This window comes from Daktulosphaira vitifoliae, unplaced genomic scaffold (assembly GCF_025091365.1).
Source record: "Daktulosphaira vitifoliae isolate Bord-2020 unplaced genomic scaffold, ASM2509136v1 Scaffold_3, whole genome shotgun sequence".
Classification (NCBI taxonomy): Eukaryota; Metazoa; Arthropoda; class Insecta; order Hemiptera; family Phylloxeridae; genus Daktulosphaira; species Daktulosphaira vitifoliae.
This window is the reverse complement of record NW_026099574.1, coordinates 1,795,218-1,820,138: the sequence shown is the minus strand read 5'-3', so window position 1 is coordinate 1,820,138 and position 24,921 is coordinate 1,795,218. Positions and strand designations below refer to the sequence as shown.

The 24,921-nt window shown below is 25.2% G+C and overlaps 5 protein-coding genes across 6 annotated transcripts; 2 read left to right on the top strand and 3 right to left on the bottom strand.

Annotated features, from left to right (window-relative positions):
- Window positions 1-4,000: 4,000 nt before the first annotated feature.
- On the top strand, window positions 4,001-4,534 carry LOC126901664 (nuclear protein 1). Its single transcript, XM_050678317.1, has 2 exons — window positions 4,001-4,209; window positions 4,282-4,534. Exons 1-2 carry the CDS (start codon window positions 4,137-4,139, stop codon window positions 4,428-4,430), a joined length of 222 nt encoding a protein of 73 aa, XP_050534274.1. The 5' UTR covers window positions 4,001-4,136; the 3' UTR covers window positions 4,431-4,534.
- A 1,086-nt stretch (window positions 4,535-5,620) lies between these two features.
- On the bottom strand, window positions 5,621-8,391 carry LOC126901662 (glutathione S-transferase theta-1-like). Its single transcript, XM_050678315.1, has 5 exons — window positions 8,156-8,391; window positions 7,853-7,940; window positions 6,343-6,496; window positions 6,013-6,193; window positions 5,621-5,947 (listed from the first exon to the last, which is right to left on the bottom strand). The coding sequence occupies exons 1-5, from the start codon at window positions 8,268-8,270 to the stop codon at window positions 5,784-5,786; spliced, it is 702 nt and encodes a 233-aa protein (XP_050534272.1). The 5' UTR covers window positions 8,271-8,391; the 3' UTR covers window positions 5,621-5,783.
- Window positions 8,392-8,534: 143 nt separating this feature from the next.
- On the top strand, window positions 8,535-10,009 carry LOC126901663 (cytochrome c oxidase subunit 6A2, mitochondrial-like). The gene is made up of 3 exons (XM_050678316.1): window positions 8,535-8,758; window positions 8,813-8,976; window positions 9,784-10,009. The coding sequence occupies exons 1-3, from the start codon at window positions 8,653-8,655 to the stop codon at window positions 9,871-9,873; spliced, it is 360 nt and encodes a 119-aa protein (XP_050534273.1). The 5' UTR covers window positions 8,535-8,652; the 3' UTR covers window positions 9,874-10,009.
- Window positions 10,010-11,387: 1,378 nt separating this feature from the next.
- On the bottom strand, window positions 11,388-13,810 carry LOC126901657 (solute carrier family 35 member G1). The gene is made up of 2 exons (XM_050678305.1): window positions 13,492-13,810; window positions 11,388-12,961 (listed from the first exon to the last, which is right to left on the bottom strand). The coding sequence occupies exons 1-2, from the start codon at window positions 13,640-13,642 to the stop codon at window positions 11,952-11,954; spliced, it is 1,161 nt and encodes a 386-aa protein (XP_050534262.1). The 5' UTR covers window positions 13,643-13,810; the 3' UTR covers window positions 11,388-11,951.
- Window positions 13,811-15,689: 1,879 nt separating this feature from the next.
- On the bottom strand, window positions 15,690-23,111 carry LOC126901661 (uncharacterized). 2 transcript variants are annotated; one of them, XM_050678312.1, is made up of 7 exons: window positions 22,864-23,111; window positions 22,694-22,804; window positions 22,532-22,631; window positions 19,407-19,553; window positions 17,915-18,028; window positions 17,195-17,377; window positions 15,690-16,070 (listed from the first exon to the last, which is right to left on the bottom strand). In XM_050678312.1, the coding sequence occupies exons 1-7, from the start codon at window positions 22,920-22,922 to the stop codon at window positions 15,927-15,929; spliced, it is 858 nt and encodes a 285-aa protein (XP_050534269.1). In that variant the 5' UTR covers window positions 22,923-23,111; the 3' UTR covers window positions 15,690-15,926. The 2 variants fall into 2 exon arrangements, with proteins under 2 accessions (XP_050534269.1, XP_050534270.1); XM_050678313.1 differs by lacking the exon at window positions 22,864-23,111 and having other exon boundaries at window positions 22,532-22,644.
- Window positions 23,112-24,921: the final 1,810 nt, after the last annotated feature.

Here is a 24,921-nt window from a genome sequence, read left to right as displayed (position 1 = left end):
ATTAATGCTATGATACTTTACTATAGGTTTAAATGGATATCATAAGTAGCTTAAAGCTCGAGATACTCAATGGTAATTATTTACAATTCTTAACATAATGTATTGGCTGCTCAATATAACCATTAATTTTATTTGTTGTGAAATTACGTTAGGATATTGCAATAGATAAGATATTAAAGTAAATCATGAATTTTAATTAAACCAATTTATCAAACTTTTTATTTCATTAACGGTTCTAAGCTACTTTAGTAATCTATGTATATTTTAAATTTATTATATAAAACTTAATTTTTTTAAAATTGACGGACAATTTCCAAATTAATGTGTTAAAAAATCAACATTTTTTTAAAGGAAAAACTGCTAAAGAAAAAGTTACTTTTACTATGTCTCTATTTTATATTATTATTTGCATTTTTGCAACATTCATAGAATACTGTTATTTTTGCAAATATGTTTACAGTAAACAATATTTATCATTTTTTTTTTCGAAAAATCAAAAAATGTAGGTATAGCAACTTAAATTATTAAAGTATTCAATTGCTTTGGAACTCAATTATAACTTCTGTAAGTGTTCATTAAATTATAAACTTATACATAAATAATCGATTAAATTAGTTAACTACTAATTTTTTACTAAATTAAATTATAATAAAAAAACGGTAGCACAGTGGGGTCGCGGCATAGTGGAGACATTGCATAGTTGGGTCCAGTATAGATTTAATCTGACAGTGATTAAAATCACTATCATAAGAAACGCTTCGATGCAAATCTGTAGATAGTGTTTAATTTTAAAAAATTGATGGATAATTGCAAAAGCAACATCAACTTCTATTAAAATAAAATACAAAACCCATAATTATCATACAAAAATAGTATATTTTTCAATATGGTAGCCATTTGCGTATAGAAGATAGATCGTCGGGACAAATTTTTTTTTTTCATTTTGTAGTACATAAAATAAGCTTTAATTTTATATATGTTTAAAGGACGCAGTATTTCCGGAACATTTTCAAAAATTAAGTTGAAAAAATTAATTTTTGTAAAAAGTTGCCATTTTAAATCCCCCCCCAATGAGCAGGTTAAGTGATAGATTTTCAAAAAAATGATATCAAATGAAAGGTAAATGTCTAAGGTTAANTGCCATTTTAAATCCCCCCCAATGAGCAGGTTAAGTGATAGATTTTCAAAAAAATGATATCAAATGAAAGGTAAATATCTAATGTTTTAGTATAAAAAAAATTATGTTGATTTTTCAAAAAGTTATGGAAGTTTTAAGAAAAAAAAGTAAAAAAGTTTCGAAAATTAGCGATTTTTAAATTTGTCATTTTTTTGGATATTTCCCCCATTTTCGGGGAACGAGGGAATTTTTTTTAATTTTTAAGGGTAATGTCTTCAACTAGATACGATTTGTGATCTTTTGATGTATTGTTAAAAGAAATCGGTCCAGTGAGAGCTGAGAAAAAGTAGTGACAGACACAAAAAAAAAAAATAAAAATAAAAAAAAAAATAAACACATCATGGTAAAATTAATACCTTCTCAGCTTCGCATCGAAGCTAAAAAACGCATACAATGTTATAATCTTAATTTAATTCTAATATATAATAATAATTATTGAAAAAGGGTTAATACATTTTATTGTTATAAATAGTAAAATTTAAAATATTTGACTTCTTTATTGATACAATATTATTATAACAGTAAAGACAACTATTAGAAAATTAAAAAATAACTTTTTCAGCATATCTTTCTCAAAACATATCTAGTATATATACCAAACATAACTATGAATTAAAGAGTCAAAAAAAATTTTTTATTTTATTAAATAAAAATTCATCACACTGGGAATGCGACATAGGTGGGGCAAGTATAGATATCTGACAGTTATTAACATCTTTATCATAAAAACATTTCAATGCAAAACTGTAAATAATTTTAATTTTCAAAAAGAATTTTTTTCAATTTTTGTGAATACTATCTTAAGTTGGACGCGATTTTTGATCTTTTGGTGTATTGTTGAACAAAAATTATTCACAGAGAGCAGAGAATAAGTGCCAACAGACACAAAAAAACGCATCGTTGTAAAATTAATATCTTTTCAGCTTCACATTAAAGCTAAAAAAATGTCAATATACTAATCTAAAAAACATAGGATTTATTGGATCCAGTAGGTACCACTCTTTAAGTTCGAAATTAATTATTGCAATAATCCAATGATTCAACTTTAATAATTCTACATGCTGCGACATAATAGCTGTACTATTTTTGTTTAAATTATATCTAACTTAATGCTTTTTATTTAATTCTGTACTACATAAAATTTCCATTACTTGGTTACAGTATAAAATTCTAAATAATTCCTGATTTTTTAGTCTTTTTACTAGAACTCTCGCAATTAACATTGGACGAGCATTCTGATATAAATAATGTTACTTAAAACAAGATTTTCTTTTTAATTTAACTTTCATTATTTTAATGTCAGTCAAATTTTATGCACTTCGGGGTAAAATGCTGGTTGTTCTAGTTAAATCTATTGGAATGTTAATAACACTGCCTTGAAATTTTAATTTCCTTTCTACATGGAGACATTTAAATACTTTCATAAACGGTAATCGAAAGGAAACCATTTGTTTTTCTATAATATATAGAATCTATAATATATATAATATAATAATAGAATCTATATGAATAAGTTCTTTTACTGATTGTAGAACATGATTTAATTGAAACACATTTCCAACATATAATGGTGGCATTTAAGATATTTTTAGATTGCTATAGCAACTAGTACATACTAGTATATATTGTTTATCATTATAAGCAATATTCATATTTAGATTTTTTTCTCCTTTTGGAATTTAATTATACTACTATGTAATCTTAATCGACTACAAGAAACACAGGTTTCAGGTAAACCTTGTGTTTTTCTTAAATTGAACTCAGTTAACAATGTTTCCTATTTCTACTTTTTAGCATTTAGTTATTGCTTTACAAGTAATCTTATGAAGCTTTACAGAGTGTTTATTAAATTAGGAAACAGGTCAATTGTTACAAACAATGAGAACAATAGAAATTCGTTTCCCTTCTTACTGAACACTCTATGTGACAATAAATATAGTTTAAAAAAACTAAAAAAAACACGCTTTTAAAGCACATCAAACTAAAAAGTTAAAAATAATTTTTAAAATAATTATGAACAAAAAATACTAGTATTATTGTGATAAAAGCGTCGGGCGCTCAATATACGAAAAATATGGCACAAAGCACCCACGTTTTTATCACAATAATACTAGTATTTTTTGTTCATAATTATTTTAAAAATTATTTTTAACTTTTTAGTTTGATGTGCTTTAAAAGCGTGTTTTTTTAAACTATATTTATTTTTTACTTTTTAGTTTCATGTTATGATAGTAGTTACTATCAATATCATGGTTGTAACGGGTAACGGGAATACAGGTTCGATTCCGAGGAGGGAGTCTGAGAAACGGCTACCACATCCAAAAAAGCAGCAGGCGCGCAAATTACCCACTCTCGGAACATGGATGTAGTGACAAAAAATGACGATACGGGAATCATACCTCGTAATCTAAAAATTTTAATTTAGGAAGGTCCTCATTGTGATTTGAAGAAGCATAGATGTTAAGTTTCTTCTCTTTAAAATTAATATTTTTTTCAAAGCAAGAATTCAGCTAATTGTTAAAAAAAAAATTTTATGCCTGTCAATTTTCGGATAGGAATATAATAATATTATATAAAATATAATATCATAATTATATATAACATAATAATACCGACTATTTACATGTTGTCTGTGCTAAGACTTAAACTGGTCCCTCCCTAAAAGTCTTTCTACAAATGGGGTAACTTGATTTTGTAAATCAACTGCTCGACATTTTTTTTTAAATTTATACATTTAATTAAGTTGGTACTGCTGATTAGGATCACGGTCATACGGCTTATCTTGAACAGCTGACGGTATACCGTTTCTCTGTGGAGTGGAAAAAACAAACAAGAACGAATGGTAAAACACACTACAAACAATATGATACATTAGCGTCGACAGTAAACAGGAAATTTAAAGCTATTGACAGCGATAATTTTTTTCTTTGTTTCAAATACTTTTATATAAAATTTGAAAATGTCGAGTCATATTGACGACTACGAAGAATACAATTATGATGCGGATAAATTAGTAAATGGCGGACATAGTGGTAAAGTATTATTAACACGATTGCATTAAAGTTTTATTTAATATTAAAAAACGTGTTTTTTTGTACCGAAAGGTAAAAATAGGAGCAAGAAAGAGGCTAGTGAACACACGAACCATTTTGATCCAAGTGGACATTCTAGGAAATTGGCTGCTAAATTGCAAAACACCGAGTCCAACAGAAAAGAAGAAAATTTAAAACCGCATCCTATTACAAAGAAATAACTTGTCATTTGATTCTTTTTTCCGTTTAAATATTTAAAGTTTAATAATTTACTAACATATTAACTGCTCAGAATTACTGATTTCAATAAAGTTTTTTTTTCAAAGAGCTTTTTTTTTTTGTAAAAAACGTATTAAATTACCGAAAAGTTAATCATTTTTTTTTCTTTAATCTTTTATGTTCTATTTTGAAATGTTATATATTTTTAAACTATATTTCAGTATCAATGATACTTTAATACATTTTTAATAAATGTATATATATATATATATATATATATATATATTACTTTTTTGTTTTTATTTGATAATTTAAGTATGTGTTATTAGTCCAATATACTATGATGAGTATTTTCAGACTTTTAAGGAACCAATTTAAAGAGCAAATTTCCTTTAACAGTTTTAACATTGAATTCTATATAATTAATTACTTGCATATAAGATTTTTGCCACAAAAATTACTAAAGTTGCATATTATATTTCAGGAAAATGTTGCCATCATCAGTGCTAGAAATGTATTATTTTTTATATTTTTGATTTTAAATAATATTAGTCACAAGTAATCCATTATTATTTGATTCAGTTTACAAAAAAATGTAATTTATTTTATTTTAAAAATCTTGCATGAAATTTTGAAACTTCATTATTACTACATGAATATCTACTGAGTGGAAAAGGAAGCTTGACTCCCTTGATATTTTGCTTGGTCAATTTTCATAATCGTGTATTATTCAATTAAAAGATAAAGAACTCTTAAATTATACTATAAGAACCAAATATTAAAAACATTATTTTTTATAAAACAAAATATGTAGGTCATTTATTTCTTAAATTTATAAATAATATATAAAATTACTAAAAATCTTATTTTTTTTTTTTATGAGGCTCTATTGAAATAATATTTTTGAGGATGTCAACTGATTTTATTCCTACCAATCATATATAATTTTTTGAGTAGCTAATAGGTTAACTAAAGGGGCTTAGCTCCTATTTGTTGAACTTATAGCAAGGCCAGTTTTCTGGCTGAGAACTCTGGTTAACACTGAGTCTGTTGAATAGATAGTATAATAGAATATTTGAAATCATATTATATATATATGTAAGTTAAATAATTATTTGAAATTATTTTTTAGTAATCAAGTTATAATTATAAAATATATTACAAAAGAAAAAAATAAGTGGAATAAAATTTGTTCTTAATATTATCTTAATATAATATTTTAAGTATTAAATGTATAATGTAATAAAAGTATCAATTGTTTCAATAAATAACATTAACATTTTTTTGATAGGGGAGGTTTATTATTCATTTTTTAAACAATCGCTAAATATCCACACCCATATAAATATTTCTAGTTATAAATTTGATTGTAAGTTTTTTTCTATTTTATTATATTTTAAGTACATTTCTTGAATAATATTATGTGCTTCATCATAGTAAGGATTTAAAAATGATTGAACACGAAATTTCCATTGTAATAATGCTGAACGACCAACAAATGGATCAAAACCAGACATTTCTAAGTTAATAAAAAATCACAATTTATTCGATAATGTAATAACAAATAATATTTATTTATTTTACTTGTTTGTTCAATTTCACATGTTGCCAGAATATCTGCTATAGATAATGTATCTCCACATAAAAATTGTTTATTTTTCAGCCATATTTGATCCAATTCATTTAGAGTATTAATCATTTTCTTCTCAAGATTAAAAATTGATTTTTCATTAGGTGATTTCCCAGTTATTAAAGGATCAAATACCTTTTAAAATTCATTTTTTATATTTTTCATAATTAAGTTAAAATTTTGAATTATTTTTGTAACTTAAGTTTTTAGTAATTGAATTATATTACTCAGATAAAGTTTAAGTAATACATATTAATTTAAAAATTTAATTTTATGATACTTACTTTTTGGCGAGCATAATTGGCACAACAAATACGAGTATTTGTATGCTGCCATTCTAAATATTCATCAACACGAGCTTGTAATTTTAAGTCCTTAGGAAAATAGTGATCTGGTATATTTGGCCTAGTTTGGCATATATAACGAAGGATGGCAACACTAGATATAAGAAATATTTCATAGAAAACTTTAACTTAATAATTATTTTACTACTAAGTTTAAAACTATGTTCAAGAAAATAATATTAAACAGTGTAGCCTATAATAAATAATAGTAAGTGAAATGTAACATATAGTATGAGACAATGTTAAGTAGCATGTCTTAAATTACAAGATTTTTCTATTAATTAATATTGTTAAGAAATAATTTTATTGATTAAATATATTATTGGTCTTCACTATGATAAAAGAATCTCTTTAAGGATTATAAAGCTACCAAGAAAGTGAAAATTTAACATAAAAAGATTTCTTTTCAATTATACCTAAAAAATAAACAATGATATAGGTTTCATGTTATATCTTTTATATGGAATAAGAATTTTAAATGGGGATAATTTATAATAGGTGGAAATTTTGTCAAAATTTAAGGAGACTAAAAAAATGTCATTTATTTATTCAGACTATAAATGCTATAAACAGCAACAAAAAAAACATCGATCACTCAAAAATCGGATTAGGTAAAAAATTTTAGGAGCTTAGTCTTTTTAAGCCTTTCCTCATTTCTGCTGATGATTACTATTTCAATATATTAAAATACCTTTTTATACACCAAATATTTAAATAACAATATAAATAAAAACATTAAATACTGAATAATAAGGATTTGTGAATTTGGCACTTAGACACTTATTATTATCTATTTAACCAGTCATGCTCTAATAAAATCCGTTATTTTAAGATATTATTATCTTTGAAATATTCTAATTTAATCAGTAAATTTAATACAAAATAATTAACTATTTGATAATATTCTTTCAGTAGAATGAAAAAATTGGTCAGAGTGAATTTTCTTTTGAAAATAATGAATTAGGTTTTATCTAATCACAAATTTTTATAGCTAATTCTATGGTTAAACTAATAAAGTAGTACTGCAACTACTAAATTGAAAGATGTTTGTGAAAAATGCTTCTGCCTTTTTTACCAGAGGTTTAAAAATAGTGTTGACTCAATCAATGAATATTGGTCTTAAGGCCTGTGTGCCTGGCACATCCAGCACATCTTGCTTTTGCAGTACTGATCTTAAGATTTGAAATAATGTGCACTTATGTGCTAAAAATTTAAAAATCGAGTTAAAACCAGATATATGTTTTAGGAACTAGGCCAATAAAATATAGAATATTCTTTGTATAATGCCAATATTTTAGATAACATGTATGGTATGTACTAGTTTTTGTCTGAAAACAGTGAACATCTTTGTCAACTAATGGCTTTAAAACATAATTGATACATTTATATATATCTTATAAATTAATTATAATTTATAATTATAAATCCTATTAATATGATAATTTTAAACCTTTCAGTCAAAATAAATCCATTGTCATCGATAACTGGTACCCTTTTGAATGGATTAATAGATTCAAATGATGATGAATAATGATCTCCTAAAAACATTAAAATTATTATGTTTTAGTTGAATATGAGTAAAAGGCATTGTAGTGGATGATTTTTCTTTCAACAATTTTAGTGAGTACATATACAAAGCTTAAAATACAAGCCTATAAGTGTGACCCCCTATATTTAATTTTTCGACAAAGGGTTGAATACAATTAATATTTCCTTTGTACATTTTTGCAAATATGTATGTGGTCACATATACCTTGAAATAAATTCAATGTTTTTCCTTCGAAAAGTATGTTATTCTTTTTTAAAAATATGTAAATAGCTCTTGATGGTTGAGATATTAAATCATAATATAACTTTAATTGAGTCATTCTACTACGTCTTTAAGTTTTACCTAAATATTTTATATAAAATTATGTTTTGTTGTACAAATTATGATATAAGCTTTAAGATAGTGGTAGATAGGTTACGTGCCTATGTTGACTAAATTTATGTTAATATAAAATAAGAAAGTGGTGGGAAATTTCAAAAGTGATATTTCTCCGATGTTTTTATCATCAGTTTCAACAACTAAGGCGAAATTAAGCGATTGATCTCTTATCATAACCTTCAAACATCATTTTCTAATAACATATGATTAGCGCTCATTACATTTTTGTAACTCTATATATCTATCTACTTGAAATTGATTACTTTTCTTACCTTTTTAACGTTTGTTCAATATATTCTAAGAATTGAACAATTTCATTAATCATGGCACTAAGAATATTCTACCGTAAGTTTTCTACAAGCAGACAAATGCGTGCAATGATTGATGAACAGTTCACACCAGAAAAATTGAAAGACTACTGTAAACCAGGTATGAAGAGCTTACATGTGTGCGATAATTATTACAGTCGTTTTATCTTTGCAGAAGTCATCCAAGGAGTAAATATGTGGAAAAAAATTACCCTTTTCTTTGCATTTCCTGCTTGTTTACTAGCTAGCATTTATTGTATAAATGGTCATATTGAACATGGCAAACATGAAAAAAGATCAGAATTTATACCTTATGAACATTTGCGAATAAGAACCAGGGTAATAATAAATGTAGTCATAATTTATGTAAATATCTGTATTAAAAACTGGTACAACGTTATTAGTGCTTCTTTTGAGTTGCTATAAGCTATAAAAATTTCTTATTTTTTCTACTGTATAGTTATCTTATTTGAAACAACGGTAAATAATAAAAAATTGAGCGTCATTATAACATTTTTGTTCGTTTATGCTTCTATTTGAAAATATGCTTCTAGTAATATCCATACTAATATTTATTGTGAACTGTAATCGAGTCTTAATGTATAAGTATTGGTGAATTTATTAAACAATTAATTATTTATTATATTGGGTTATTTCAGACAATATATAGGGTATTCAGTAAGAAAGAAAACAGGTCAATTGTTACAAACAATAAGAACAATAGAAACACGTTTACTTACTTAATGAACACTATATATGAATGTTGTATAAATAAAACAATTTTTTTCTTTATTATTTTAAACCTTAAGTATTTTTCCTTGGATGTTTTTTTTTGGTTTCCATATTCCTAGGCTTCCAGAAAATTTTTCAACAAAATATGTAGGATTGGGTTAGGTTCATATATTTTGTATTTTTTTTTAAATTTCAGGTGGAGGAATTAGATTTAGAACCCCAGAATATGGCCATAACTAAGTTATACATCTTAGTTACCTAGCCCTGTATTTATTGAATACTTTTAAGTGAAAAGTGAAGTTTTAGTAACAAGATTGTGTTTATTTTTATATATATATATAGTTGGTACCAAAAAATAATGTGTTAAATAAGAATTTTACGTTTTTTATAAATAAGTATTTTAATTATTTTTAGCGTTTTCCATGGGGTAATGGTGACCAAACACTTTTCCATAATCCAAAGTATAATGCCACTACTCAAGGTTATGAAGTTGATGAAGAATAATCACTGGATTAAAGCTACTCTTTTGTTAATTATATAGCGTAGATCTTAATATCTAGATTACTTTATCAAGAACAGTAAAATAGGTTAACTTCTAATAATACAATTTTTGAGAAAATAAATAACATGATAACTCATACATACAATATATTTTTATTTGTATATTTTAAATATTATTCTTTAAAGTAAATTATACATTAAAAATACCATTAATTATTATATATGTTTTACATAATATTGTAGTTATATAACAGTTCCTTACTTTCTAATAGTACATATTGAATATTTAAATTTAGGTTAAAATAGGTTTAATGGATTATGAATTATATAGATCAACACCATCTCATTTAAAAGGAGTATATCAAATTTGTTCAAGAGCAAATTAAAATAAAGCAAAATATTCAATTTTCAAAAACAAATATTTATCATTATAAGTTGTCCATCAAAATACACATAGTAATATCATACAATTCATAGCTTTTGCAGTTGTAGTTGCTCTCATATCTATTTGTGTATATCTTTATAACAATTAAACACAAATTATTATATATTCTAGAAAGCATCTAAAGATCATGTAAGTACTAAAAATATTGTTATTTTTTAATATTTATAGATGCCTTTAAATCAGTGAATACATAGAATTTTTTCTTTAATTTTGATACAAAAGTACATTTTTAATATTTAGTGTTGTAGAGAATGATTAATTTATCATTAACTAATTAATAAAGAAAGAAAGAAAATTAATAATTATAATTTTTTTATTAGTTACTTATTATTTCAATTTTTTCTTATATTATCAATTGAGTATTTTTTATGTTTATCCCTTTTGTCTTATAAAGTTATATCTAAATTTTTATAATACAATTAATTAGCTTATTATTAATTAAGAAAATGATCAGTCTAAACAACTTTTGAACCAATACTTAAGAAATTTTTACATTTTTATAGCCATGCGGCAGAAACGTCTAGTGATGAAAATAACAACACTTTAGCCACATTACCGGGCATTTTCTTAATTAGTTTATATAATAAATAAGCTAGTTAATTGTGTTTGATGCCATTTGAAAAAATAAAGTTGATATTATTATATGGTTTAAGGGTTATCATAAAAAATACTTCATTATAGATAAATCAATAAAATCATAAAATTTAAAGGAACCAGTAAAAAGTTATTATTTATTTTTATTAATTAAATGAGTCACCCTGTTACCTTTTAAACAAGATAGCATTGATATGAACAATACATTTTTATAGACATTTAAAATATGTAATAAATTTTCAATTATAGTTATAAATAGCAAATTGTAAAAAAATTATTTAAAGAGAACATTATATAACAAATCAAAAATATGTTTAATATTTTGGAAAGTTGTTTAAAAAATTATCTTTTACAAAATCACTACAATTTAAAAAATCAATAATTAAAATTCCTCAATAGAAGATTTGGTAAAAAAAAAAAAAAATGAGATATATAACAAAAGTTAAAAATGTAGAAATAGTTAGTGCTTAGATACATGAATAGATATAAATAAAATTTATGTACTTAAAATTATATCAATTAATCTATATTTTTGGATGTATAAGGATAATAAGTTATCTAAAAATATATAAAGATTCTAAACAAGTATTATCACAATATTAGTAACTATTATGACTTTAATTTTAAAAAATTACAAAAAATAACAAATAAAAACTCAATATTTTAAATAAGTTAGAAAAAATAAAAATACTTTATACTGGTCAGCTTAATGAATTATTCAAATTATTATTAATTATTTAAGTATATATATATATATATATACACTAACAACAGATGTATGTTAATGCAAAATAACTGAAATCTCTAAATAAAACTAAACATGAACACATGATATATAAATGACAAACAGTGGTCTGTACAAATATTATATAAGAAATTTTCTTCTAATACTAAATTTTTAAATATACACTAAACTAAATAAAATTGTATAACCGTTATAAATTGAAATAAAATTCTTGTAGTCACAAGAGAATTCCTCTAAATCACCACCTACAAATTTTACGATTCCAATAAATTATGTCGACAATTCAGAACAAATTTATCATAAAAATAACAAACTACACTTTTTTTTAAAAGGCGTAGGTGGCATGTTCATTAACCACTTTCTTAGACCAATTAACACCACAGAAGATGTTACTAAAACAGCACCAACCAAACTTAACCAACTAGGTATTTCATTAAAAAATATTATTTGCCAAGCAAAAGCAAAAACCACATCAATTGACCTAGCAATAGCAACTAATCCTGCTTCTTCAAGTTGTGCAGCAATAGTTAGTAACATTTGTCCAGCAAAACTGAATAAACCTAAGGCAACAAATAAAAGTCTTTCAGTTCCACATTTGGGCCATGTCAGATTACCAATTGCAAGTGCCATTGTTGAAGTTTGTAGGATAGAATAGATAGCAAAGCACACCATAATGACACTAAAATGAATATTCTTCAATGCCCTGAGTAATATGTAAACTGTAGCTGAAAATAGTGTAGATAGCATGGCAGCTATTGGACCAAAGAACTGATAATGATGGCTAGATTCATTGAATAAAAATGGTGGTCTTGCTATCAATAATGCTCCAAACATTGTTAGAAATAATGTAAAATAATGAAAGAGACTGCATGGTTCCTTGAGAAATATTTTAGCAAATATTGTAACTACTACAGGTACACTAAATATAATAACTGAAGCATCACCCAAAGGCATAAGTCTAAACGCATAATATATCAATGTTAGTGAAGTGGCTCCAGAAAATGATCGTAATAATAACATAATTCGTTTACCTTTAGGAAATGGATGCTGTTTTTTATAAATCAATATTGGTATGGTTGGTAATAAAATTCCAATAAATCGTACAGTTGCAAGTTCTAATGGATCTACATTATGAAGCCATTTTACAATTAAAGATGTGAGAGAAAAGAAAAATGAAGAAATAGCAGCTAATAATATTCCCCAAAAATTTACATAATTTTTTGGTCCTGGTGATCCTAATGGTGTTGCTGGTGAACTTGATGATGGCGTTTCAGAATTAACAACCAAACTACGAAGTTCCAATTTTTCTGTCATTATTAATAGTTAGTAAAACATTTTTTAAAACAAATATAAATTATTTGTTACAGATTTTTAAGTTATATTTAATATCTCAAATAAAAATATATAATATATAGATATATTTTTTATTTATTTAAATAATAAAAAATAAAATAAATTGTACATAGTCAATAATATATGTAATAAAATATTCAAAAAAAAAATGTTTTCAGAAATTAACTTAAAATAATGTTTGAACTATTTTCAATTAGGTACTCACACTACGATTATCAAGTTTAAAAATCACTTAAATTAAATACAAAACTAATATATTAGTATTTTAATTACAATATGATACACTATTGCTAACCTACAGAAATTAATTAAACACAAATATATAATTTAATATTAAGAACAATAATAAAACTATTAAACTTGAACTCTTGGCTTTAATATATGTTATCAACTCTTATTGATTATAATATATTATCAATTAATTGATAAAGATTTCAAATAACCATTGAAGCATGGATCATCATAAACTAAATTGATAACTGACCTGTATTGACTGAATTCGCCGGTGAAGCCAAACATTTGTTTTCCTGTACTTCCTTCGTATACAAATAATTATGTCTCGGAGTAAAAAAGTTGATAGCAAAAATGTTTGTGTGTAAAGCACAAACTAAGGTAAAATGGACTGGACACGTCATAGTTGGTGGGAACGGGTAGTGCGATCGGTTTCGTTATATAAATAGTATAGAAGGAGAAATATTCGATGTGTAGATTACATAAATAAACTAGAAATTATAATTTGAAAAATAGAAACTTGTAAATAAAATATAATATAAAATTTTCTTATGAAATTATTTAAATAAATTCTAAATAATTTTACTTCTTTTCACTCTTTTTGCGTGTTCCTTGACAAACGGTTTTTTAATTAAAAGAACTTTCTAGAATTAATAAACACTTATATTCCGCAAATACCATCTCAAAAATATGCGACGACCTAGTTTTTTACTAAAAACGGTTAAAAAAAAAAATAAAAATATTTATTATAACATAATACCATTTTCTTTAGCCTCCTCGTTGAAAAAAATGTCTAAATTTGTTCCTTCTGGCAAGATTGATTAAAATCTCTAAAAATTGTGAAAAAATGGACTTGTACGATAGTATTTAGAAGATAGAGAGGAGATATGTTATACAGTAAATTTTATTGACTTTATTTGTGAAGATTGAAGTCAACATGGCGTAATTCAATTAAATTTATTCAGAAAAGTTATGACACTTTTTAATACAAAATTTAAGAATTCAATAGTATGAATATAATAAAAATACCACTTTGGTTTGTCGTACCCCAACGTAGACACAAAAATTAATACACAAATTAACTAATATTTTTGAAAACTAGTTCGTCGTTTTTAGCTCTTTTTGAGCCCTCCCGTTGGGTATACTGGTCAGCCCTAATTCTTCCAATTAGTGAACTACTTAAAGGGTAGAGTTTAGACACGTCAACACGGTCTAGCTCAAAAGTAGCAGACTGTAGGGTGGCTACTAGTAAGCCACCAGCCAACTACTTTTTCACTATACCTACTAAAGGACGGTTAAGACCAAAAACTAGCCAGCACGCACACTAATTATTAAGATCGACTAATGAACCAACAGTCCAACCTCGACTCATGCCGCACACACATACAGAATTTTAACAGCACGGTGGTTATAAAGTATTTACGTACAAGTGCAGGTTTTTAAATAGTTATTTTCTTTAACGTAATAAATACAAAGTAAAAATGTAATACAAAATAAATTAAGTCGTGCAAAATACAGAGTTACTCGCACCAAACGTCCTGACCCGTAATTCAATGTTTTTTCGTCAAAACGTCAATCCCCTTATACTTTTCACGTTTCCCTTTATATTTTTTTTCCCACCATTATTAATTTGTTTTCCCTTTATATAAACATTATAGCTTAAGAATTTAAAAATTGCTTACTACCGTGGTAAAACTTATATTATACTAATATTGACGTTATTTAATACTTCCTCAGCTATTTATTGCAGGTTCTAACCCTTCTCTATATGAATGAAAATTTTTAGAACTCAATAAAACATAAAAATTAAGTAGGGTTTATGTAAACTAAAAAAGTATAATTATAATTATAATTTATGTAATTCTTAAGTGTACTTCTGAGTGAAAATTAATTTTTAGATTATTTACGAAGATATTTTCTAAGTAAACTAAGAAAAAACATTTTCCATTGCAGTTATATGAAATATGTTTTTAGTAAATTTATTACTAAATATTACTTAATGTATTTATCCATTTGTTTAGTTTTGTTTTTAAGTTATTAACTTTTAATGTTTTGATATAAATTCATTTAGGCAGGTTTTAGAATAAAAATATTCTATACCCGACCAATTTAATCAAAATGTTTGAAGCTCAAACATAATTTCTTTCTTTTACATTATTATTATCAATAAAAATTACATAATTTTTTATTTTGAAATATTTTTTAGAATAAGTCTACTATCTTAGGATTACAATAAAAATAAATTGTACACAATTTCAATGTTATAGATTTGAAAAAAAATATAGAAATTTATACTATTTATAAGTTTATTAAGGTGATATGATTCCAAAATTAAAAAAAACTACTTTGGGAATATCTTAAGTAGCAAACCTACAAGCTCAGATCAAATGTTAAAAAAAAAAATGTCCACAAAAAGGATGTTTTATAACAAATAAATTCTACCAACTAAAATTTATTTTTTAATGTAGATTCTTGTAAATAAAACATTAAATTAATTGTTATATTTAATACTTAATTCATAACAAAAGTTTCAGTCTTTCTTTAAATATATTATAATATATATAATAAACAATAATACTTCACTTAAGTTTGTTTGTAAATATATTAAATAGTTAAAAAAAACTTATAATTTGATACTAATTATTCGTATAACAATTTAAAGTAATAATAAATATAAATGTAATATTTTTATAATGGTTTATGGTTTTTTCTGGTACCTGAATAATGTTCTCTATAGTTAATAATATCACCAAGATCATGTTGTTTGAACTTTTCAGCAACTATGTTTATTAAACAACTGTATCTTAATACTGACACATCCAAATGATCTTCCTAAACAAATAATTAAATGCATATAAATATTATATTTATACATATATACAAATTACTGTCAAACTTAAAAAAAATTGTGATACCGTATTGTATCAATTGTTAAATGAATTAAAAATTGAACAACTAATAAAAATATTCCATATTTTATTTTATTAATTAAAAATAATAAATATATTATCATTCATACTTTATTCTTTTAAACTTTTTGTATGCTAGTAATAATATAATAAATAAAGCTTAGGGTTGATTTTAATACACGCAAGTTCTTAAATTCTTGAATTTTTAGTCTTAAGAGCAAANTTTTCGTGTGAAAATTCTCGATTTTATTATTTATATTATATTTAACTTTATAATGCTATAACTTATTGAAAAGTTTATGGATCTACACAATTTTTTTATGACAAATAATATTTTTTAATAAACCCTGTTTCATTTACCATACTTTATCTTTATCGAGATATTAATAAGGAACCAGCAGATCAAGTAGCTTTTGGAATAAAACACCAATTTTTTTAAAATTAAACACTATCTAAAGATTTGCATCGAAGCGTTTATTTTTGATAGTGATTTTAATCACTGTCAGATATCATTTACTTGATCCAACTATGCCACGTCACCACTGTGCCGCGACCCCCCTGTGCTGGGTTTTTTTTTAATTAAAAATAATAAATATATTATCATTCATACTTTATTCTTTTAAACTTTTTGTATGCTAGTAATAATATAATAAATAAAGCTTAGGGTTGATTTTAATACACGCAAGTTCTTAAATTCTTGAATTTTTAGTCTTAAGAGCAAAAAAAAGTGTCTAATATATTATAATTTATAATATATTAATTTATATTCAAAGATAATAATAAATAATTTATTAATTTATATTCAAATAATTTGAAATTAATCCTTTAAAAAAAATTACTGATGTAGTACTTAGTATATTATTTTAGTTCAGTTCTTGTGTTTACAGGAAAAACCATTCTAGAAGGAGTGGTTTGACTTGTGAACTATCTCCAAAATACGCCTCTTGTCTTAGTGCTCACGTACACTCAACTTTTGTGTTTATATGTAAAGCACAATAGTTAAATTGTATACCACCATTAAATTTTATCTTTTTAATATTTTCTTACAATTATAGATCGAGCATTTATAAAAAACTGTGTAAGAATTCGCATGTCTGATAATAATGTTTCACATGGATCACAATCCATTACTGAATATACAGAGAATGTCCATGATGTTACATCACTTGGTAGAACAACTTTCTTTGTTATCCACTGAACAAAATTGGATATAACATAAGCACAATCTTCCTATAATACAATGTATTTCATTATGTAATGATACTTATTTGTAAGAAAAATATATTTTATGTTAAAAGACTTAATTATGCTATAGTAATATCCACTTTACTGGATTTAATTAAAATAAAAATTAAGGCCTAGTTGTTATACTTTGCTTATGTATTTAGTATCTTCTCAGTTCAACGTGGTTAACTTTAATTCTTATTATAACAAAAACAGAAATTGCTTGTGATATATTAGAATTAATAATGCCTTAAATCAATAAAAATTCTTGACAAAAATAAAATTAAATAATAGTAATTACATTTTTTGTATTAAATTCATACAAAATTTTTATATACAACAATTAAAATTGATTTACTACTTCTATTGGGTAAATGCCCGATAATAGGGGTATATACCGGGTATTTGCCCATAACGATAAACAATGTTATTTTATGCGAGACCTTAAGCGCTAGGTATACTTCACACACTGAACTATTTTGTTACATATATTGAAATATTAATTTATATAACAATAAAATATAAATATTCAATACAACAAACCTGAGTAAAAAATATACATTTATCAATATTGCACACTGGGTTAACAGGAGTTGACGAATTAATTTGTTTTCCAAATAAATAAGTGAACCAAATTGTAGGTGAATATGAAGAAGGCTAAAAAATTTTTTTTTAAATTAAAACACGTATTGAAATTTAATTTTAACTTATGATTACAGTGGAGCCCCGGTAATCCGACAAATGTTTTGCAGGTTAGTGTCGAACTATCGAATTTGTCGGATTATAGAGTATTCCCTAAGACCTCCTATAGTCCGGAAATTTTAACAAAAGGGTACCTTGTAATTCGAAAAATCACAAATCCAAAGATTAGATTTGGTCTTGATAGGCCCTGGTGTGAAGTACAAATCATTCATCAAACCACTTCTTGAAAAGGTCTTTTGTCACCCACGCACTTTTTTGACCATAATAATGTACAGGCAAATCAATGTTTTTGAATCACGTGGTTTATTCGATTTTCCAACGACCATCATTTTTAGCGCGTGTGTACCCACAGCATTTGCACATGGTAGTATGGTTACACACTCTTTACTTACTTTTCGCCCAGGTACGGATTTTTCGTTAAAGGAAACGAAATTTTTGTTTGGTATCATACGCCAAAAAAGTCCTGATTCGTCTGCATTGTACACTTGTGATGGGTTAAGATTTAAATCTTTCACCTTTTGCAAAAATCTTAATTTAAATGGCTCTATGCAGGTAGCATCATTAGAAAGTTGCTCTCCTGTTATAGTCATTAAACGTATGCCATGGTGGCTTTTAAAACGTTCTAACCATCCCTTGCTAGCCACAAAATCATCTTTTATTATAATTTCCTTATAAAAAAACTTAGCTTTCATGGCCAACATGGGTCCCGAAATTGGAGCATGCCTATTTCTTTTCTGAAGAAACCACATGTACAAAGCTTCTTCCACTTCTGGATATTCAGCTTTCTTGAGTGTCTGTCTCTTGCCTGGCCCACAGTCAATAGTTGATACGAAGTTTTTAATCTTCTCATGATTTTTTTTAATATCATAAATTGTAGATCGCCCTACGCCATATTCACTTGCTAAACTACTAAAAGATTCATTATGATTTAAACGGTCTAAAATATCACATTTTTCTTTAATTGTCAGTGTTTTGTGCTTTCGCTTCTGGGCTTGTGACGACATAATTTACTAGGTACGTATACGTAATACACAATGAATAAACAGTACACAAAGAATCTATACTTTGAGCACAATAGTGATGGCACAATTGTAACCTGTTCAATCATGCTTTATCTACATTAGCGAAGATTGTAAAAAAAATACCCAATAATAATAGACATGTCGGATTAACCAGGGGCTGGATTAATGGGGGTCCACCGTATTAAAGATAAACATATAACAGACTTAAAATTTTTTTTTTTTTTTTTTAGTATTATAAAGTGATGTCATTTTGATTATAGTTTAACTAAGAATAATGACTTTTGTGCAAAGGGTAAATGAGGATTATTTACCAATGAATGTTTAGGAATGCTTCTCATATCTTTTTTACAGTCTTCATACTTGGCTCTAGCGTTTTCATATTGTTCAATATATGTTATTATTTCTGCTTTAGTTGGTAGCAAATTTTTCATTTTAATTTCAGGTAGCTCTAACGCTGGCTAAAAAATACCATAAGTGATTAGTAAATGATTATTAACATAAAGATTTAGCAAAAAACACTATTAAATTATCTTAAAAGTGTTGTTTAAGTAAAAATATAAAAAAGTTAAATAGTCGGGATCAGCATAATGCAGTTGAAGAAGTTTTATATTAGAATTAATTGATATTTGAACTTGCTGTCATTAAACACTTTGATTTGTATTTGAAAAAAAATTATATTCATCAAAAATTAAATGATTTTTGATTTAAAAGTTTGAACACTCATAGAGGACAAGTCGCAAAAACATTTTCTTTCTTTTAATTATAAAGTATATAAAATAAACTTTAATTTGAAATAATTTACAATGGTGCAAGTATTCTGTCAAAAAATTATAATATGGTCCGTTTTTACTGTAAACTATATTATTTTTACTTTTAATGTCCAATAACTAGTACTGTAAAAACTGGGGTACAATACACACCGGCCTTAGTTTACAAGCATTAAGAGGATTCCTATAATTTTTAATATAATGTAGAGGGGGTATTATCTGTACATAGGCCTCTTCCTTAATAGTTGTGGTACTACACATAATTCTTAAAAATAAAATTTTCAGGTAGTTTAATTTTTTCATTTTGAAATATATGTATTATCTTTAATTTAATGTAGTTTTAAAGAAGTCAAGTTCTTTGGATTATGAATAATTGAAAAAAAATGTCTATATGACTTTAAAAACTCTTCCCAAGACTTTAGTTTTGATCGGGTTTTTGAAAATATGTCATTAGCAAGGTTTAATAATATTGTCAATAAATTTTTTGCAATAATCCTTCGTTTTTAAAAAATTATTTTAATGTAAAATGAAAAATAAAAAAATCAATATTGACTGTTTTACTTTTATCCTTAATTTTTTCATGACTTCTTTAATTTATAGATTTAACAGCATTGATGATAGGTTACAGCCCTGTCATTCACCCTTTTTAACTTTTATTACTTCTTCTTTTCTATCTATGTATATTAATGAAGTTTAGTCTTTGTATAAATTATACATATATTTATTGTCATAATACTTAATTCCAATTGTTTTTAGAATATCGAATAATTTATTTTACTTTACATTATTAAAGTCTTCTCCAAATTGACAAAGGCAATAAAAGTATTTTTGCTTTTTTTAATTTGTTTTTCTATAAGTACTCTTAGCGTCAAAATTGCTTCTTTGGTTTCCATGTTTGCCTAAATTCAAATTACTCAGATCCTGTTTTTAATTATTTTGGTGATAATTTTAGAGGCAAGTGCAGTGAGATTTATTGTTCTGTCCTCTTCATGTTTTTGCGTTTTTTTCTTTTTTGAAATCAGTACCACAAACCTTTTTCGAAGTCACTAATGGGTTTTCTCTTTAGATATATTTTATTAATTTGCATAATTAATTTCTAATATCTATGTCTATATATTTTAGTAACTTAGCAGGGATTTCATAAACGCCATAAGCTTAGTTATATTTAAGGCCGATCAAATTCTGCACCTATAATGTAATTTCCTTTATTCTCCTTTTCAAATATCACATTTATGTTATCTTCATATAACTCTTCCAGATATTATTTCTATTTTTTTGATCAACTAATAGTAATACTTCACCATTTTTACTTATTCCTGATTTCTTATTCATTGTTCCTGCATTGTATTTTCTTTCACGGAAAAGATTTTTAATTTCTGTATACGCATAGTAACTAATTCTCTTTATAAACATTCTTCTTCTACTATTTTGAACTGATTATCATTTCCACTGAAAGACAGTTATTGATTATTATATTGCTAAATACTTTCTTACATTTCTCTTTAAATTCTATATTTTTTTCTGTCAGCTTTCAGCATCTCAAAATTCCATTTTTTATCAATTTCACTTTTCTTATTATTTTTTTTTTTTTTGTACTTTAGTTGTGGTGTTTTTATGATTACTATAAATATCAACATCAGGATAAATTTTTATATTGTTTAATTTGATTTTTAAAGTGTTGTTTAGTCATAATATAATCAATTTGATATCTTACTGTATCTACTGGCCTCTTCAAGGTTGGATTAGATTTGTAATTAAAAACAAAAAAAATATTCTCAACTTATTTTTAATAATATTAATTCTTAATAAAATATTTTTATCTAAAAAATAGTTGATTGTGATATTAAATTAATTAATTCTTAATACTCTTAATACTTTTATGGACAATAAAATAGCTATATTACTAATGGTTTTTAAACACTCAAATTTGTTTATTTAAATAATGATTAGGTAAATAATACAAAGGGTATCTAAAAAAAAATGAGATTAATTTTTTAAAAAAATGTATTTCTGTTAAATCATTTTATGATTATAATAGATTATATTTTATTTAATCAATACAAGCTCATATCTAGTTGAAAATCATAATCGTTAAAATCTTAATTTTAGATCAGCTAATGATAATAATTAGTCCCTTACAGGCCTACCTATATACTGAGAAAATTCTGGTAAGCCATGAATTTATTAGTCATAGTTATCGAAACTAAATTATTATTAGTTTTATATATTTTAACAAAAATAATTTGAAATGTAATTCACTTATCATGTATTAAATATTTTTTGATAAATACATGATTTTGTTTCCAAATTAGTTGTAGTTTTATTTTTATACTATATTTTATAATCCATTTAGATAAAAATCACATCAGACAATTCTAAGTAAAATATTCTTTAAGTAACTAATATGTGAAATAGGTAATATAGGTACATTTATTTGTGCGAGATAACTAAAAAAAAAAAAATATATTGAATATTCTATAATATATGCACATGACCAATTTAATATATCTCTGATTACCTTATTTATATATATTTACAATAAATCAAAATTATCACCACAAAAAATATATTATTTTATACTTATTAAAATATATTCTAAAAAAAGTAATTTTTATCTTAAGTGTTCTATCTTAAAAGTAAGTTTGTGTTAGAAAATATTGAATACTTACAACAATGTAATCACGTGCATTATTATGATATTTATTAATAAATTGTTGAAATTCTACATTAGTAGCAGTCATAACTGGTGGTAAATTGTCATCTGCTTTTCTATAATTAATACCTTATTACCCTAATTAAAATTTTAAATGCAACAATATAAAATGGAATACCTAGCCATATAAAGATATTCATGCCCATTCTGTGGACAATCAATAGCATCTTCATTTCGAATTTGATTTCTATCAATTGGCAATCTGTATGGTCTACAAGATAAATCATCTCTGAAATAAGAAGCAATAAATTAAGTAGGCAGTTTAATAAAACTATCATTTCTTAGTACACTGAAGAATGGCGCCTCATTTTTGAAGCCTTTCCACTTTTTGATTTGTTACGACCCATTTCTTGACTCTTACAAAATTTTACAATTTTATTACAATTTATTATAAAACATCAATCAAAATCTTATTCAATTCATACTACTGTAAAAATACACATTAAACGAGAAAATTTCCGTATTCGTGATGTTTATTTTATCTGTAAAATCGGCCTCGCGTACGAATCGGGAATATAATAGGTAGGAATGATTTTTTTTTGGTAAAAATTTTATCAGTACAGAAATATTGATAAGAATAGTAATTGATAAAAACGTAACAATTTATTAACATATTTCCGAAAAATGACATTACACGGGATAGTGTTATATCGAAATGTATTACCGAGAAAAATATTCATTGGTAAAGTATTTAGCCGAATTGTATTATAAAATACATTACTAGGGCAAATACTTTTCGGAGGAATTGTCATTATATGTCATTATATATTGTCATAATATGCCTGAATATGATATAAATATTTATGCAAGTACATAAAAATATAAATGTTAGTTTTAAGTACAACTCATCTATGCACAATCGTATTTTAAAATATGATCCCGGGGCATTGGGATTTGCTGCTACATAATCAACTAGTGATGAGTCCGGTACTCGTGTAATCGGTCCAAAGTAACAAGTACATTGGTGGAACGAGTAGGACCGATTACAGTTGGTTGTTACACTATCGTTCCGTCGGTACAAAATACAGTTCATCCCCAAATGATTACAATAGTGACCTGAGTACTTGAGTAATTCTTGCTTGTTCGGGATTGTATAACTACGACCTACAGTAACTGTCTATTTGGTAAACCGTTGACTAGGCCGCCCTCTTATTACTGTGATGGAAAACTAACGCTATGTCTTGGTTTTTTAATAATCTTAAAAAAAATCGGTTACTAGACCACCAATTTTATAACTGCTAATGGTATCCATCCATATTTTAAATTAGTGATGGACATAATCGAATTATTAGTAATCCAGAGAATCTCTTGAAATTTCAGTCGAAATTAAAATCATTTAATCTTTTGATAATAGTAATCGATTATTCTTAATGATTTTGAGTATGTTTCGATTACATTGAATACATTTATAACTTATAACCAAATTATTAAATTAAGTATAAGTAAAGAAATATGCATAAGATGTTTCAATAATACTACGTACTAATGTATAATGTATGTATACTATTATTGAAATTTAAAATATACTAATTCATTTACGAAATTACGATTATTTTACTTATAATCGAAATATCTTGATTATGCCCAACATTAGTTAAAATGTGATTATTCATATCAAAAAATGGTCTTTGGTTTTCTTTTTTATAAGCTAAGCCCCTTTTATGGTCTCTGTTAATTGAGTGTAAAAGATACAACATGTATAAATCAGAGCTGAATTTAGACGCCCCTGGCCAGTTTTTTTGGGCACACCATTGAGCAAAAAAAGTTGTCAGTTTTTAACGCTGATATGAGCACAGGCCCTTTTGGCGAGGTGCTAATAGCTAACAATTTTTATAATGCTAAAAATATAACAAAAATTAAGTGCAATATTTTTGTTATATTTTTTAATCTAGATATTTTTAAATTAGTATTCATTGATAGTATGACTTATTGAACTCTATGTTATAAGTAAAACGCTTCGGTGCGTATTTAAAAAAAAATAGTATAGCGATTTTGCCCCTTCCAAGTACTTTGATTTATGATAGGATTTTCAAAAAAAGATGTTGATAGTTATAAATTATTTTATTTATTATCTCTAGAAATTTTATTTTGATCCAAACATTATTCAAATAGGTAGTAGATCGATTTATTATAACCAAGAAAAATTACATTCTGTATAGTACATTAAATAATCTATAATTTAATTTTGTTTTGATTGAGAATGTAGATGTTGAGTTGCTATGCAAAATACTACACAATTGGCACTTGTTACCGGAAATTGTATGATTTTAGCTTCGATGCGAAGCTGAGAAGGTATTGGTTTTACTAAGATGTGTTTATTTTTTTTTTTTATTTTTTTTTTTTTTT

Coding starts and splice junctions, on each gene's coding strand:
- LOC126901657 (XM_050678305.1), bottom strand. CDS start 13,642: ATGACGTGTCCAGTCCATTTTACCTTAGTTTGTGCTTTACACACAAAC. Junction 12,962..13,491: donor GGCGAATTCAGTCAATACAG/GTCAGTTATCAA, acceptor TAATAATGACAG/AAAAATTGGAACTTCGTAGT.
- LOC126901661 (XM_050678312.1), bottom strand. CDS start 22,922: ATGGGTCGTAACAAATCAAAAAGTGGAAAGGCTTCAAAAATGAGGCGC. Junction 22,805..22,863: donor ATGAGGCGCCATTCTTCAGT/GTACTAAGAAAT, acceptor TTCTTATTTCAG/AGATGATTTATCTTGTAGAC. Junction 18,029..19,406: donor GCATTCCTAAACATTCATTG/GTAAATAATCCT, acceptor AAAATTTTTTAG/CCTTCTTCATATTCACCTAC.
- LOC126901664 (XM_050678317.1), top strand. CDS start 4,137: ATGTCGAGTCATATTGACGACTACGAAGAATACAATTATGATGCGGAT. Junction 4,210..4,281: donor AGTAAATGGCGGACATAGTG/GTAAAGTATTAT, acceptor TTGTACCGAAAG/GTAAAAATAGGAGCAAGAAA.
- LOC126901662 (XM_050678315.1), bottom strand. CDS start 8,270: ATGACTCAATTAAAGTTATATTATGATTTAATATCTCAACCATCAAGA. Junction 6,194..6,342: donor CCAATTATGCTCGCCAAAAA/GTAAGTATCATA, acceptor GAATTTTAAAAG/GTATTTGATCCTTTAATAAC. Junction 5,948..6,012: donor ATGTGAAATTGAACAAACAA/GTAAAATAAATA, acceptor TTATTAACTTAG/AAATGTCTGGTTTTGATCCA.
- LOC126901663 (XM_050678316.1), top strand. CDS start 8,653: ATGGCACTAAGAATATTCTACCGTAAGTTTTCTACAAGCAGACAAATG. Junction 8,759..8,812: donor GAAAGACTACTGTAAACCAG/GTATGAAGAGCT, acceptor TTATCTTTGCAG/AAGTCATCCAAGGAGTAAAT. Junction 8,977..9,783: donor ATTTGCGAATAAGAACCAGG/GTAATAATAAAT, acceptor AATTATTTTTAG/CGTTTTCCATGGGGTAATGG.